This window comes from Pristiophorus japonicus, chromosome 20, assembly GCF_044704955.1.
Source record: "Pristiophorus japonicus isolate sPriJap1 chromosome 20, sPriJap1.hap1, whole genome shotgun sequence".
Classification (NCBI taxonomy): Eukaryota; Metazoa; Chordata; class Chondrichthyes; family Pristiophoridae; genus Pristiophorus; species Pristiophorus japonicus.
Genome location: NC_091996.1, coordinates 23,954,201 through 23,971,122, shown reverse-complemented (window position 1 = coordinate 23,971,122; position 16,922 = coordinate 23,954,201). Strand labels below are relative to the sequence as shown.

The window sequence follows — 16,922 nt, the reverse complement described above, 5'->3', positions numbered from 1 at the left end:
TAGAGGCCATGATCTTAGAATAAGGGGCCGCCCATTTAAAACAGAGATGAGGAGGAATTTCTTCTCAGAGAGTTGTAAATCTGTGGAATTCACTACCTCAGAGAGCTGTGGAAGCTGGGACAGTGAATAAATTTAAGACAGAAATAGACAGTTTCTTAAACGATGAGGGGTTATGGGGAGCGGACGGGGAAGTGGAGCTGAGTCCATGATCAGATCAGCCATGATCTTATTGAATGGCGGAGCAGGCTCGAGGGGCCGCATGGCCTACTCCTGCTCCTATTTCTTATGTTCTGATGACAGGTTTTTCCCTGTCGGTATTCTGGGTGCAGAATACGGGTGCCGAGGGAGCCACATTTCGTGTGAAAACGCTATTTCGGGTCTTGCACAGCGGCGCTCCTCTTCCTAGCGGTACTTGGAAAACACTGCCGCAAAAAGCTGTCCGAAGTTCCCGCCGAGCGTTTTTTTCGCCAAATATGGTGAAATAATCGCCAAAAACCCGGTCGCAAATTTGGCGAATTTCTAGCCCTTTCTGTCTTGATGAATCCAACAATCAACTTTTCAAAGTATGATTCAATTTTAGGGCTTGCGCTACAATAATCAGATCCTAGGTATCGCTGTGGCTTAAATTATGACAAACCCAAGCCTCACTTTCACTTTCAGTGTAACTACAGCAATAACTTGCATTTATATAGTGCCTTTAACTTAGTAAAACATCCCGTGGTGCTTTCTGCACGTCACGGGTCAATATTCCGAGGTGTTTTTTGAATTGTCAGTTATCCTGAGCTATGGTCAACTTTCCTTTTAGTGAACCTTTGCTGCTTTTCCCGGGTAGGTCAGGGTTTTGGAGTGCAGCGGATGGGAGGCCGGCCAGGGGGAGACTGGAATAGTCGTGTTTCCAGTGACGAAGGCACGGATGAGGGTTCCAGCGGCAGATGAGCTGAGGCGGAGGCGGAGGTGGGCGATGTTACGGAGGTGGAAGTAGGCGCTCTTTGTGCTGGAGAGGATACGGGGGTCGCGAGCTCTGCTCGGGGTCGAAATGGACACCAACAGTCTGGTTCAGCCTGACGCAGTTTTACTTTATTGAAAAATAACAAAGCCACAAGCCCTTTTCACATCACTAGCCCTACCGAAGCCCGCAGACCAGCCTCAGGAGTACATGGCTCATATTACACGTGTTTTGAACAATCAATTGGAAAATAGCAGGGGAGCAGATTCCCAGCTACCTTATTGCAGGCAGTTTGTAAACCCATAACACACTGGCCTTTCGACATCCTGCTATACTTGTGCATATAGGCCTCCCATCCGCTGCACTCCAAAACCCTGCTGTCCAAATCTCATCCCACATCAGGGCCCGCTTGTCCATCTCCCCAATCCTTGCTGACCTACATTGAATCCCAGTCCTTCAGCAACATTTTCTTTGTTCGAGGCAAGTTGTACAAGTCATGGTAGAAATGTAAATATTTAATCAAGTGAGCCGTTACAAGCAATTTGAACTCTTAAGTAATTAGTATAGCGAGAATGAATGTCATATAAATGTACAAGTCTTACATGGTTGATTTGGTTTTCTTCCAAAGGAGAAATTAATTTTCAATAGTGCGTATGGAATTTAGGCATTATCAAATTAGACAGGGATTAACTCGGCAGCCTAGCTATCATAAGCCGAGGTACAGCATCTACATACCTACATAGCGTTCAGACATACAGCAAGTCAATCAAGCCCTGTAACATCGCAGGAAGCTTCAATAAGTGCCTTTCCGTACTGATGGGTCCATCACCTGATCCTCACTCTGAGCAGATCAGTGCGCTCCAACTGAGGTTTCTTTTTTTAAATAGAGCAGGTCAGACTTTGACGTGTACTGGTATCCGTTGCTCTTATCAAAGGATTATATCTAATTTGGTGTTAATCCATTGGGATATCAGGAAAGTATGTTTCAGCTTAGAGTTGGTCAGCATCCATTTTTCTTGGCTGCCGGAGCAGTTTGCCTGTGAGCAATCCAGCAGTTGGAGTGTGTGAATTATGTTTCACCCTGGTCCTGCAGGAAGGGAATATAGATTTTCAGTTAAACCATGTGAAAAATGTGGTGCCTTTTGAATCAAACCTGGGTCAGCTGTAAGGAATTTTGCTTGTGATTATGTGCATGTAATAAAACCTGTGGAACAACGTGAACTAATTTTCTACCTGTTGCATACGGTTTGACATTATTAACGTTAAGTTGTGTCTCTTATTTTGAGCTGGACAGTATGCTGTTCTCCGAGGATACTGTCACAGGGAGCAGGGTCTTTGTTCCACCCGAGATATAAAGTAGCAGTGAATAGGTCACAGATTTCAGTGTGGTCTCCAGACGGAGCTGGCTTGAGGGGGCTGTTATGTTCAGAATAACTCCACAAGACTGTACATCATAAGCTCAAACTGTTGTGACCTTGGTCTCTTTAATGTAACTCCAGAGTGAGGAAGCAGCATGGTAGACTGCCTTTTATACCTGCTTGCCCAGGATGTGCAGGTGACCCTTGGATCTCCCACAGGTGCGCCCCCTGGTGGCAAGTCTTACACATTGGTAATGTTTACATAATAACAGAGACGAATGGAGCTTTTCTATTTGTACTTCTGTTCTTGGATACTATTTAGATTTGGTATCACTTATCAGATCGGATTTATCAAATCGGATTTATCAGTGTGAACGCAAAGTAAATATTACCAAGCCCCTCAAGCCTGTTCCGCCATTCATTTAGATCATGGCTGATCTGTGACCTAACTCCATATACCCGCCTTTGGCCCATATTCCATAATATCTTTGGTTAACAACAAGCTATCAATCTCAGATTTAAAATTAACAATTGAACCAGCATCAATTGCCGTTTGCGGAAGAGAGTTCCAAACTTCTACAACCCTTTTTGTGTAGAAGTGTTTGCTAATTTCACTCCTGAAAGGTCTGGCTCTAACCTTTATACTATGCCCCTAGTCCGAGAATCCCCATCCAACGGGAATCATTTCTCTCTATCTACCCTATCTGTTCCCCTTAATATATTGAAAGCTTCGATCAGATCACCCCTTAACCTTCTAACTTCTAGGGAGTACACCCTAATTTGTGTAATCTCTCCTCGTAACAACCCTTGAAGTCCAGGTATTCTGATTAACCTACCAAGGCACTCCCTCCAAGGCCAGTATATCCTTCCTAAGATGTGGTGCCCAGAACTGCTCACTGTGCTCCAGGTGTGGTCTAACCAGGGATTTGTATAGCTGCAGCATAACTTCTATCCCCCTTGTATTCTAGTCCTCTAGATCTAAAGGCCAGCATTCCAATAGCCTTTTTGATTATTTTCTGTTTCTGTTCATGACATTTTATTGATCTATGTACCTGGATCCCCAAGTCTCTTTGGACCTCCACTGTTTCTAGCTTTTCACCATTTAGAAAGTACCCTGTTCTATCCTTTCTAGATCCAAAGTGGATGAGCTCACATTTGCCCACATTGAAATCCATTTGCCACAGTTTTGTCCATTCACTTAATCTATCGATCTTCCTTTGTAATTTTATGCTTTCATCTACTCTGCCTATCTTTGTGTCATCGGCAAATTTGGATATATGCCTTCTTCGCCATCATCTAAGTCGTTAATAAATACTGTGAATAGTTGAGGCCCCAACACAGATCCCTGCAGGGCACCACCAGTCACATCCTGCCAATTTGAGTACCTACCCATTATCCCTACTGCCTGACGATAAGGGAGTCAAGGGTTAGGGGGAACGGGCAGGGAAGTGGAGTTGAGACCAGGATCAGATCAGCCATGATCTTATTGAATGGCAGAGCAGGTACAAGGGGCCAAATGGCCGACTCCTGCTCCTATTTCTTATGTTCTGTCTCCTGCCGCTCAGCCAAATTCCTAACCAGGTCAATAACTTGCCCTCAACTCCGTGGGCTTCTACGTTATTTAATAGTCTCTTACATGGGACTTTATCAAATGCCTTCTGGAGGTCCATCTAAATATCATCCATAGACACACCCCTTTAGTCACCTCCTGAAAAAAATTCAATCGGGTTTGTCAGGCATGACCTACCTTTCACAAATCCACGCTGGCTGTTTCTGATCAACTGAAAATTCGAGGGTGTTCAGTCACTCTATCCATAATTATAGACAGCAGCAATTTCCTGACAACAGATGTTAGGCTAACTGGTCTACCATTCCTTGGTTTCCCTCTCTCTCGCCAATCTTAAATAGCCGAGCGAAATAAAGTGCCAAGAATGGATTCCTTATCCTGGTCAGGTTTTCCTTGAAGTTGTTTTGAATCGCCATTCAACTCCACCATGTTGGGGCTTTCTTTACCTTGCTCAGGGCATTGATACAGTTGTTGGCTAATTTTATAAATGCTTTGCTTTGAAACAGTATAAAGATAGCAGAACAGATTGGGAGAAGCGGTTCCACTGCGGCGGTTAGCTTATGGCACTTGTTGCCAACGTGCGGCTGCTTCAAGAGGATATGGTTTCTGAAAGTGTCAGACAAAAAAAAAAAGATTCCTTGATGATCATGTTTCCAAAGCCAAATTTCCTCCTAATATTCCCCGTGGCACTTGCTCACGATTTAGTCATGTGTTCGAAACATTAATCTATCAGTCTGTTTCATGGAAGGCTTGAGATAAAGCAATATTATTACAGATTTCTAAGCCATTCTTCACTGTGTGTTTTGGACTTTGCTTTCTTGTAACAGGAAACAGGTCTGAATTCTCCACGTAGAATAAGTTATTTTGCCCGGTTCTTTTACTGTAGCGGTAGTATCCAGTCTAACTTGTCGGTCTTTCTTGCTGCCAGCGGTGATCAGAAACAAATTTCGAAGAACCAAAAATGTTCCCAATTTGTCCCACTTTGTATTGATTAGATTTGCCCTGTGTGTTTGTAGCATCCAAGTTCCCTCAGGTAGGGCACTGTGTTATCTTCCCAGCTTGATCGGTTGCCCGACCTCTATCATTTTACATTGGACTTGTCACATCAGCTCCCACAGCAGCTGGAAAATTATACTTTTAAAATAATAACGGAACTAGGTCAGTTTTATTTCACTTCTGTGGTTTGGAACAGAGGCACCCAATTCTTCTTCGTCCTCTTCCACTCACCGTCATCTTTGTCAGAAGCTTGGGTTTCAGAAGCTATAGAGCTGGCAGTGGCTTGGACACTACTGGAAGACACTACATCTCCATCAGCAGCAATTGAACACACTGGGATACAAAGTGAGATGCCGTTTGTTCTACTTAGCAGTTCCACTCATTTTCATTGATTGTGATCCAAAGCTGAAAAAATAACTTGCAATTATACAGCAACTTTCACGACTTCAGGACGCTCCAAAGTGCTTTCCAGCCAATGAAGTACTTTTGAAGTGCAATCACTGTTGTAATGTAGGAAACAAGGTTGAGAGTTCAGTGTACATTCTGCGTTTGAAATCGATGCCTAATTTGCCATTCAGACTTCCAACTTCAGTCATAACAATTGTCTGACAAAAATGTTTTTATCCTGGCACTTAGAAATGGTAATTGCATCATAAGCAAGTTTTCATTTTCTGCAGCATGAAAGCCTTGGGCATCGATGCAGGAACTGATGCCAACACTAATAGTTAATTCTCAACAGCTGGCAGAGCCAGAGGGGCAACGACCCAGCCAAAAGGATTAAAATGTCTTTCTTACTACAGGCTCAACATCTTGGTTAATAGGAGTGAGAGGGCTATCCAATTACTGCGACAACATTAAACTCTCCGAAATGGTGGAGGCAAATTGCTGCCTTTCATTATGATGGAAAATTCTTTGAATCCTCTAAATGACACTTGAAGTGACATTGCTAGATCTGCGCATAATTCCCTGAAAGTTCCAGAATGCTGCGGTTATTTTTAGTCGCCTATTCGCATTTGTCGATACAGCGCTTCGCTCTATTGATTGTTTGTCGTTATTTTTACAGGAAGCAGTGAAAGTTCAGAGTTCAGTGAGGAGCTGTCTTCAGGATTAGAGAGGTGAGTGGCAGCATAACCAAACATTTCCTGTCACATCTTTTCGCTTCACCTCACCTTTTATAGTTCCTTTGTATATGGCAGCTTAAAAGATGAGCGTTGATTTGCTGGCACTAAGATAAAGTGGTTGAATTTCCTGGGGAATTTTTTCTTTATAAATTTCCAAATTCTAAGTACTTAAAAAGGAAGTGAAACACTGATTTCTATTTGCCACACTGACAAGTCCTGTGAATTATCGCTAAGAAGCATAATGAACAGAATCTAATGGGGTGAAATCGCTCCGTCTGTGAGCCGGCTGAGAATTAGGTCTGCAATATTATCAAGCCAGTTCACGAATATGAAACGGTGTTCGAAGTCAAGACACTACATTAATAATTAAGCAGTTAATGTATTTGTATGACGTTCCTTTGCCAACTACTGAATTGAAGACACGAACCAATTTATTTTAAATGTGTGGACATCATTTAAAATAGTGCAAGAAGAATTTCGTCTGAACACATTAATTACTAATATCTCAGTGTGATTTTGCCCCATAAGAAATACATATATTTGTTTTAATTCTCGTTCCCCAATCTATTTGCCCCTCCCTCCCCATAGCTGATTTTCGGCTGGAGCCTATTTCATAGGCTCCATCATCCAAATGGCCAATCTTGATGTGTGGGCCTGGAGAGCAAGTGTCAGCAGGCTTGTGGGTTGCCAACATCGAAGGCTGATGCTATATCCACACACATGCACTGGCTAACAAGGGTGCATCAATCAGGGGCAGGAACCTTGGCTGATTCCTGTTTTGTGGTCCCTACCGAACCCAGGTCTGCTGAGGTCGATTGCAGTGTCCCAGCTCACCCAACACGCACCAGGTATTGGACCTGGGAGTAATATGTTGACTTAGAGACTAATGCATGTTGACCAATTTTCTTTGTGCTTATATAAGTATGTATATATATATATATTATATGGGGATTGTGCGCTCTACAGAACTCATGTTTAAATTTGCAAACAGGAATCGGTTGTATGCAACACTAGGGCCCAACTGGCGGGTCTCAGTAAGGAATTCTCCAAGGGATCGATGCAGTATTAACAGGTACAGTAAGGTGGCGGGGTCTGTCATAAGGTGAATGGTCAGAGATCGTAAGCTGATCTTGTGGGTCTGCATGCCTCCATCCTGAATCAAGTTCCATCATCTTCAAACCTGAAATAACCGAGCGCTAACCTGTCCGTGGGAAATCTTAATACTCTGCGTGTGGGCAGACCCGGCCTGTTCCTGGTTTCTTGGGGCCCCGGCCATTTTGAATTTTCAAGTGACACGCCAAGTACTGGCAGAATCATCACGCTTAGCACGGCGAAAAAAATTCCATTTGTATTTTGGACATTGTCATTTTTCTTTCCTGTTCGGATATCCCAAGTATGGTTTAAATGATTGAGGATAACATCTCACACTGCAAAAAATTGCCAAGATCCTTCCCAGCTTCCTTTGGGAGATGGTGGGCTGACAATGATAATAAAACGTGTTGCAGAGCCAGCAACTAATCTTTCACATCTACCTTGAACATCAGTAACTCGTGGTCTGCCCGGATGATGACTTTCCGTGAACCCTGTACACCTTTGGTTTGTTTTATATTGGGATATATAAATGCTTTGAGCTGAGCACATAACCAGCATTAACCTCCTCTCAGCTACCTGGGCTAATTGTATCTGTCCAAACCCAGGGATTGTTTTATTTTTAAGCTGATGTACACCAGAGCATCACGGGTGCTAATTTCCTTCTAGTTTTTGGCTGGTTCTAGAGTAGCTCTCTCCATCAAACCCAATGTAGACTGAGTCGAGGTTTATTGCAACTTCCCAAGAGTGATCCTGAATGCTGAGCTCAAAGTATGGATCAGGTGCTGAATAATGGGCAAGTGGGACTGATCTCGAGGCAAGAAATTAAAGGGGTCAGTTGAAGTTAGAAACTATTAGAGCCAATTAAGTGGTTCAGAAAGGTCAGCTGATCTCCAATTAGTTTGCAACCTTGCGGTCAGTCACTGATGTCTGTTATTATATATAATATATACTGTTGAAACTTCATTGAGGGATTTTAATCCTATGTTGGTCAGTTTTTGTACCAACAGTAACTGGTGGGCCAGACAGTGTATTCCAAGTCTGTGATGTACGCTCACACATGCAGGTTGACTTCAATGGGATTGTTAGAAATAACTTGCAATTGGTTATCCGGAAGCTCTGTATTACAGTATATATTATTTTGACAATACTTTAACCTCTGTCTCGCTGACAACTCATCGTGTGTCGTTTCATGATGTGAGCCACACATCTGTACATGTTGTGTTCTGCCGTATCAGGGCGGTAGCAATAATGAGTGTGAAGGCGTGCTGAAGCCTAGTTACCTTTTGTATCATTCAATTCATAAATGGGATGTGAGGAGTACAGCTTTTTACTCCATTCATTATTGCTGTAGTATAACACCCTGAGGATGGAACATAAAAAGGTTCACCTTCAAAATTGAGAATTCAAAGGACACCCAAATGCTTTGAGAAAATGATACAAATACCTTGTAATTAGATTGGCTTTCTGGGCGTGGTGTTATATAATACCCAATCATCTAGTTGACGCTTTTTGAGAAGCAACAAAAGAAGCAAAGTGGATAACCACATGGCTCAGAAACGCCTTTAACATATCTAGTGGACTGAAATACTACGTGCCATTGCCTGAACCTGATAATTTATTCCATTCTCCAGGGTGTGCGGTTCAGCAAGCGATACCAAAGACCTGTGCAAAATCGGTGCACCAGTTTCCCATTTAAAACATAAATAAACCTCGCGAACACTGACGGCAGTCGAGGGTTTTTCAGAGCAAAGGATCAATTTAATCACAGGTCTGCCTAAGAGCGTGCAACAGTGCCCGAGTCTCAAGCATCTTTATTTTCTGGTGCTGATTCCCCTCTTCCTGGCTGTGGGGGTATGGTCCAGAGGACCGCTTTGTTCCGAGCCTATGTAGTAACTGTCACCTGGCTATTGGACAGCGGGAGCCTTCATACTCCCACCTGATCAAATTCCACCCCAAGTCCACACACGAGCACACAGATCATTGAGCAATCTGAACCTTGTCTCTGATTTTCCCTCCATAGCCCAGCACTGAGGACATTTCCAGCATCCCCCAGTCATTGCTCTGGCTGAACTAAACTGCACAGTTCAAAACCCAGACCCTGGTGGTCCGTGTGACTTCCTGCGCCCGTTCCTTACCTGAAGCCTTTATCTTTCTAGCACTCCATTGTAGTCAGTGTTTGCGTTATGTACAAAAACCCAAGCAGCTATTTTTACCTACATCCCTTTTCTTTCTTTCATTTCCTTATATAGGACTGCATTACAGACTCCGTGCCAGCAAAAACAAATTCAATTACACCATTTTATCCAGCTGCTTGTAAAGGATCACCATTGAAATGAGTTTGCCACTGGTATCCAATGTTATATGGGTTTGCTGCACAAAATTAAAATGCTTCTTATTTTTTCAACTGAAGAGATACAGCTTAACCGTGTGTTAAGATAATAATCTTAAATAGTAAATTGCCCAATGGTCAGTTGATGAATACAAGGATATTTTCTTATACAAGATGGAGAGAGACTTCAGAAACTCACTTCACAGCCCCAGCTACTCACTAGAACTACATTATTACAGGCAACTCTTAACAAATATGACTTCCATTCTAAACACTTACTTAGAGGCAATTTCAAAGTCCCGCTTTAGGAACTTGAGTACATAAAATATCTAGGCTGACACTCTAGTGCAGTGCTGAGGGAGTGCGGCACTGTCAGAGGTGTCTTCTTTCGGATGAGATGTTAAACTGAGGCCCTGTCTGCTCTCTCAGGTGAACGTAAAAGATCCCATGGCACTATTTCGAAGAAGAGCAGGGGAGTTATCCCCGGTGTCCTGGCCAATATTTATCCCTCAATCAACATAACAAAAAAAAACAGATTATCTGGTCATTATCACATTGCTGTTTATGGAAGCTTGTTGTGCGCAAGTTGGCTGCCGCGTTTCCCAAAATGCAACAGGGACTACACTCCAAAAGTACTTCATTGGCTGTAAAGGGCTTTGAGACGTCTGGTGGTCATGAAAGGCGCGATATAAATGCAAGTGTTTTTACCATCAAAGCATGACTGAAAATTGTGACATAAAGTGCATGAACACGGCAGATTTTTAATATAATGTGTGCAGCAGAGTTCAGCTCCAGTGTTGTTCAGACAAACAGCGGTTACTGGAAAGGCATGGTAGGGGGTCAATCAGTGTTTGAAAAAGACAGAAAGGTTGACTCTTCAGGCTGAAGGATTCATCACAATTATCATCGTCCAGTGTCAAAGTTCATTCACCGATTGGCCAACATTGAAACGGTGTCCGCCCTGCCTGTGCCGATAGGGTTTGTCCTGTGTCTGGCCAATTCATGGGAGCACCAACCTGCTGTGGGTAACTCAGTACAGGCTTTGGTTCATTTGACAAATTCCAATTGAATTTGTCAGGTCCATTCATAACATAAGAAATAGGAGCAGGAGTAGGCCATTTGGTCCCTCGAGCCTGCTCCACCATTTAATAACATCATGGCTGATCTGATCATGGACTCAGCTCCACTTCCCTGCCCGCTCCCCATAACCCTTTACTCCCTTATTGCTCAAAAATCTGTCTATCTCCATCTTAAATATATTCAATGACCCAGCCTCCACAGCTCTCTGGGGCGGGGCAGAGCATTCCATAGATTTACAACCCTCAGAAGAAATTTCTCCTCATCTCAGTTTTAAATGGGCGGCCCCTTATTCTGAGACTATGTCCCCTAGTTTTAGTTTCCCCTGTGTGGAAATATCCACTGCATCCACCTTGTCGAGCCCCCTCATTATCTTATATGTTTCGATAAGATCACCTCTCATTCTTCTGAATTCCAATGAGTATAGGCTCAACCTATCTTCATAAGTCAACCCCCTCATCTCCGGAATCAACCTAGTGAACCTTCTCTGAACAGGCTCCAATGCAAGTATATCCTTCCTTAAATACGGAGACCAAAACTGTACGCAGTATTCCAGGTGTGGCCTCATCTACAGTTGTAGCAGGACTTCCTAATTACTTGCTGTACCTGCATACTAACTTTGTGTATTTCTTGCACAAGGACCCCCAGGTCCCTCTGTACTGCAGCACTTTGCAATTTTTCTCCATTTAAATTGTAATTTGCTATTCTATTATTTCTGCCAAAGTGGATAACCTCACATTTTCCCACCTCATACTTCATCTGCCCAATTCAATGGCACAAGTTCCAAATAGGATTGACCAGTTAGCCTAACATCTGTGGTTGGGAAAATGTTGGAGTCCATTATTAAAGAAGCAGTAGCTGGACATTTGGAAAAGCAAAATTCAGTCAGGCAGAGTCAGCATGGATTTATGAAGGGGAAGTCATGTTTCTCAAATTTGCTGGAGTTCTTTGAGGATGTAACGAACAGGGTGGATAAAGGGGAACCAGTGGATGTGGTGTATTTGGACTTCCAGAAGGCATTTGACAAGGTGCCACATAAAAGGTTACTGCACAAGATAAAAGTTCACGAGGTTGGGGGTAATATATTAGCATGGATAGAGGATTGGCTAACTAACAGAAAACAGAGAGTCGGGATAAATGGTTCATTCTCTGGTTGGTAATCAGTAACTAGTGGGGTGCCGCAGGGATCAGTGCTGGGACCCCAACTATTTACAATCTATATTAACGACTTGGAAGAAGGGACTGAGTGTAACGTAGCTAAGTTTGCTGACAATACAAAGATGGGAGGAAAAGCAATCTGCAAAAGGACATAGACAGGCTAAGTGAGTGGGCAAAAATTTAACACATGGAGTATAATGTTGGAAAGTGTGAGGTCATGCACTTTGCCAGAAAAAAAATCAAAGAGTAAGTTATTATTTAAATGAAGAACGATTGCAAAGTGCTGCAGTACAGTGGGACCTGGAGGTACTTGTGCATGAAACACAAAAGGATAGTATGCAGGTACAGCAAGTGATCAGGAAGGCCAATGGAATCTTGGCCTTATTGCAGAGGGGATGGAGTATAAAAGCAGGGAAGTCTTGCTACAGTTATACAGGGTATTGGTGAGGCCACACCTGGAATACTGTGTACAGTTTTGGTTTCCATATTTACGAAAGGATATACTTGCTTTGGAGGCAGTTCAGAGAAGGTTCTCTAGGTTGATTCCGGAGATGGGGAGGTTGTCTTATGAGGAAAGGTTGAGTAGGTTGGGCCTCTAATCATTGGAATTCAGAAGATTGAGAGGTAATCTTATCGAAATGTATAAGATTATGAGGGGGCTTGACAAGTTGATATTTGACAGAGAGGATATTTCCACTGATAGGGGAGACTATAACTAGAGGGCATAATCTTAGAATAAGGGGCCGCCCATTTAAAACTAAGATGAGGAGAAATTTCTTCTCTGAGGGTTGTAAATCTGTGGAATTCGCTGCCTCAGAGCTAAATGATAATAGGTTATGGGGAGCGGGCAGGGAAGTGGAGCTGAGTCCATGATGGGATCAGCCATGATCGTATTAAATGGCAGAGCCATATGGCCTACTCCTGCTCCTATTTCTTATGTTTCTTATGTTCCACATTGTGCCGCCCAATGAACTCGGCAAAAGCCAAATTTCACACAAAGTGGGAGAATAGTTGAAACAGAACTAAATTGAAATACGGTACAGAGGAACGGGCTTTTGATGGTATTGACTAGGTTAACTAGCCTTTCGGGATTTTACACACCAGCCTGCATTTTCCAATATCTTTTGCAAGCTACTCAGTTTCATCTTGAGGCAGATATTGGTATAGTTAGAAACTTCAACCAGCCGGCAGGAAAGATTTGCATTTGCCAGAGAGCAGTGTGTGTCCCGCTAACATTGCACTGCACATGTTCCCTTGCAGGGGAAGTTTTAAAGAAAAACAAGTTTTAAAAAAAAAAGAACCTCGATGGGATGATCTACAGGAAGGTAACGCAAGGTGGGAAAGACAGGATTGGAAAAGGATTAAATCAGTGGTCAGGGTTGGTGAGTAAGCCCAGTCTGCAACATTGACACAGATGTCGAAAACAGATCAGTTCTGCCTGGGTTCTTCCATTTCCATGAAAATGTAGCAAGGACACTGAGACTTTGGACAACAGTTCCTGGGGGCGGAGTACGAGGTCACATGTTGATATGATACCTAGGTTATGTACCTACCACGAATGGGTTGCAATCGTAGTTGTCATACCTTCAATTGGTGGAACCACTTTTTGAGTCGCGTGCATTGGGGGCGGAGTGATGAGTGAGCAGGGTTCAGTACAAGGAGGTGGGCGTTAAAGTTCATGTAGAGTGGAGCGCAGAAGACTGGTAAAGAGGACGAGGTATGGTGTGTGTCCAGGCTGTGGTCCAGAAGGTGGGGTCTGTGCACACTCAAATTTTGTGGCGAATGCTTCTCGCGTGTTGTCCACACGGTGCGTCGCAACAAGGGCTCGATCCCCTTCCAAGTCACACGCCATCCCGACTCGGAGATATATGGCCATTTCTTCATCATCACTGGGGAATTCCCTACCTCACAGTACTGTGGGAGTATCTTCACCACATGGACTGCAGCGGTTCAGGGGCAGCTAGGGATGGGCAATAAATGCTGGCCTTGTCAGTGACGCCCATATCCCAAGAATGAATTTGAAATAAAGTATGCACTTCACAATTGTTTGTTGACCACATGGCTACTATCCTCCTAGGGGCTGAGGTAAGCAGGGGTTTGTTTGGGTCAAGATGGTTTTAAGATGACACCCCTAGCAAAGGAAGATTGACACCGAGTCAGCCCTCTGTGACGGACTTAGTAAGCCGATATGTGCGGTGTTCCAGGGCACAGCTGATAACTGTCCTGTCAGTGACTCATTAATGGGACATGGAAGAGTAACTCTGTCACTGGGGCCACAGCTGCTCCCCACTTGGTTCAGATGATGCAGCAAAGCAATGGGTCGGATGGTCCTCACGAGACAAGCAGATAAAAGCTTCCCAGTGCTCCGTGCCACTTTGTTTTAGCCGGCTGACCATCAGTTGTACCGACGCCGATTTCGGCTTCCCCGGCTGTTGCTAACTGCGACTAAATCGCTGGGCTTTGGGAAGTGGGGTGTGTCCCTATGGGGAGAGTGTGCGCTCCACCTCTGTCGATTGGTTTGGAGGCTCCCGTGCACGACAGGCACCCAGCCAACCAATAAAACAACAGCAACTTGCATTTATATAGTGCCTTTAACATTTGAATCCCTCCCAGGGCGCTTCACCAACAAAATTTGACACTAGGCCACATAAGGAGCTATTAGGGCAGGTGACCAAAAGCTTGGTCAAAGATGAAGATTTTAAGGAGCGTCTTAAAGGTGGAAACAACAACAATTGTATTTATATAGCGCCTTTAATGTAGTAAAACATCCTAAGGCACTTCACGGGTGTATTATAAGACAAGAATTTGACCGAACCACATAAGAAGAAATTACAGCAGATGACTAAAAGCTTGGTTAAAGAGGTATAGAAACACAGAAAATAGGTGCAGGAGTAGGCCATTCGGCCCTTCGAGCCTGCACCACCATTCAATAAGATCATGGCTGATCATTCACCTCAGTACCCCATTCCTGCTTTCTCTCCATACCCCCTGATCCCTTTAGCCGTAAGGGCCACATCTAACTCCCTTTTGAATATATCCACTGGACTCAAGAACTTTCTGTGGTAGAGAATTCCACAGGTTCACAATTCTCTGAGTGAAGAAGTTTCTCCTCATCTCGGTTCTAGATGGCTTACCCCTTATCCTTAGACTGCAACCCCTGTTCTGGACTTCCCCAACATCTGGAACATTCTTCCTGCATCTAACCTGTCCAATCCCGTCAAAATTTTATATACTTCTATGAGATCCCCTCTCATTCTTCTAAATTCCAATGAATGTAAGCCTAGTCGATCCAGTCTTTCTTCATGTCAGTCCTGCCATCCCAGGAATCAGTCTGGTGAACCTTCGCTGCACTCTCTCAATAGCAAGAATGTCCTTCCTCAGATTAGGAGACCAAAACTGCACATAATACTCCAGGTGTGGTCTCTGTACAACTGCAGTAAGACCTCCCTGCTCCTATACTCAAATCCTCTCGCTATGAAGGCCAGCATGCAATTTGCTTTCTTTACTGCCTGCTGTACCTGCATGTCTACGTTCAATGACTGATGTACTATGACACCCAGGTCTCGTTGCACCTCCCCTTTTACTAATCTGTCACCATTCAGATAATAATCTGCCTTCCTGTTTTAAGGAGCGTCTTAAAGGAGGAAAGATAGTTAGAGAGGCGGAGAGGTGTTCGGGAGGGAATTCAAGAGCTGAGGGCATAGGCAGTTAAAGACACGGCCATCGATGGTTGAGCGATTATAATCAGGGATGGAAAGAGAGGTTAAGGGAGAGAATACCAGAACTTCGGACCTTGGGAGCTGAAGAATTAACCTTCAGGGCTATGGACCAAGAACTGGAAAGTGTGATTAGGCTGGATATCTCTTAGCTCTTATCACAGACATCTGTGCTGTAAATTTCTATGATTGTCTGACACGGCCGCCAATGATGGAGCAATGAAAAACCGGGATGCGCAAGGGGCCAGAATTGGAGGGTTGTAGGGCGGGAGGAAGTTACAGAGATAGCGAGGGACGAGGCCAGGGAGAAATTTGAAAACAATGATGAGTATTTTAATATTGAGGCTTTGCCGGACCGGGAGCCAATGTAGAACAACGAGCACAGGGGCAATGGGTGAATGGGAGTTGGTACGAGGTAGGATACGGACAGCAGAGTTTTGGATGAGCTCAAGTTTATGGAGGGTGCATGGTGGGAGGCCGGCCAGAAGCGCGTTGGAGAATAGCACACTAGGTCCGTGCAGCAGAGCAGGTCTCCAGTCGTCCTGGTTAACCCTTGCCACTGGATTAAGACCTAGCTCTGTCAAGCCCATGTGGTGGCTGATGTGCAACGGCCACCACACATTAAAAAAATCCACGCAGCGGCATCTTCAACCCCTTCAATTGGAGTTCAGGACCTGGAATATCGGGTCCTTCATTGAAACATCTGTGAACTCATCTCTTTTGGTGTGGAAGCAAGTCATCCTCGTTCGAGAGACTGCCTATGATGATGATGGAATAGTTGAGTCTAGAGATAACAAAGGCACAGATGAGGGTTTCAGAACGTAGTAACAAGAGTAAGCCATTGCACATTAGTGGCGGTAGTGTTGGGTCTTGTGTGTGCATCGAGGTGTTTGTTGGCTATGATCAAACAATCTGATTGTGATTTTTGCCTGGGAGTGACCAGGGATTGTGTGCTAACATGAGACTTAGTAACACAACTGACATGGAGCCCACGTTGAGCTAGGATTAGTCCCATGCAGTGGGCAGCAGAATAATTGTTGTTGCTTTAACCCTGAGACTCATTAATAGCTATGCTTTCACACTGAACAGAGTTATTTCCTGCATGTTATGTCCCATTAATGAGTCTCACTGACATAACATGCAAACCATATCTTCCAGCAAATTGTGCGTAAAAGACTGTGTCTGTGTTTAGCGCCTGTCTTGAAATGACAATCCCCGACATAAATGGCCCAAAAGCAGTCGATTAACATAACCAAAGTTTATTTATGCTAGCAGTGGGAACAATTATGCAGCAAATGCATTCAAGATGTAGTCTGTTATTTTGAATGACCGAACATTTTATTGTTACCAGCAGCTAGCAGGAAACGCCGCTATAAGACTGGGTCCACATTACGCGGGTCCTTAGCGGTCGGTTCATGGGCTATGGAAAATATTCCACATGTGTCCGTCAGGAACCCAATTTCAGCTACTTTCCTGCGAGCCACTCCGAAGCAGTTTTCCATGAAATGTTTTGCTCCTCTCGGTAAGGAATGTTCATGCTGGGGAATGAAACTTTTCCAATT

The 16,922-nt window shown here is 44.0% G+C and overlaps 1 protein-coding gene across 5 annotated transcripts in view; it reads left to right on the top strand.

Moving 5' to 3' along the window:
- The window catches only part of LOC139232442 (ras-specific guanine nucleotide-releasing factor RalGPS1-like), a 1,066,646-nt gene that overhangs the window by 1,009,320 nt on the left and 40,404 nt on the right, over positions 1-16,922 (top strand). For 4 of the 5 annotated variants that reach the window (XM_070862624.1, XM_070862622.1, XM_070862623.1 and 1 more), the window contains 2 exons: positions 5,931-5,982; positions 6,980-7,060. In XM_070862624.1, coding sequence (XP_070718725.1) covers positions 5,931-5,982; positions 6,980-7,060 — 133 coding nt within the window. The remainder of the gene's footprint in view (positions 1-5,930; positions 5,983-6,979; positions 7,061-16,922) is intronic. The other variant, XM_070862625.1, reaches the window with a different exon arrangement.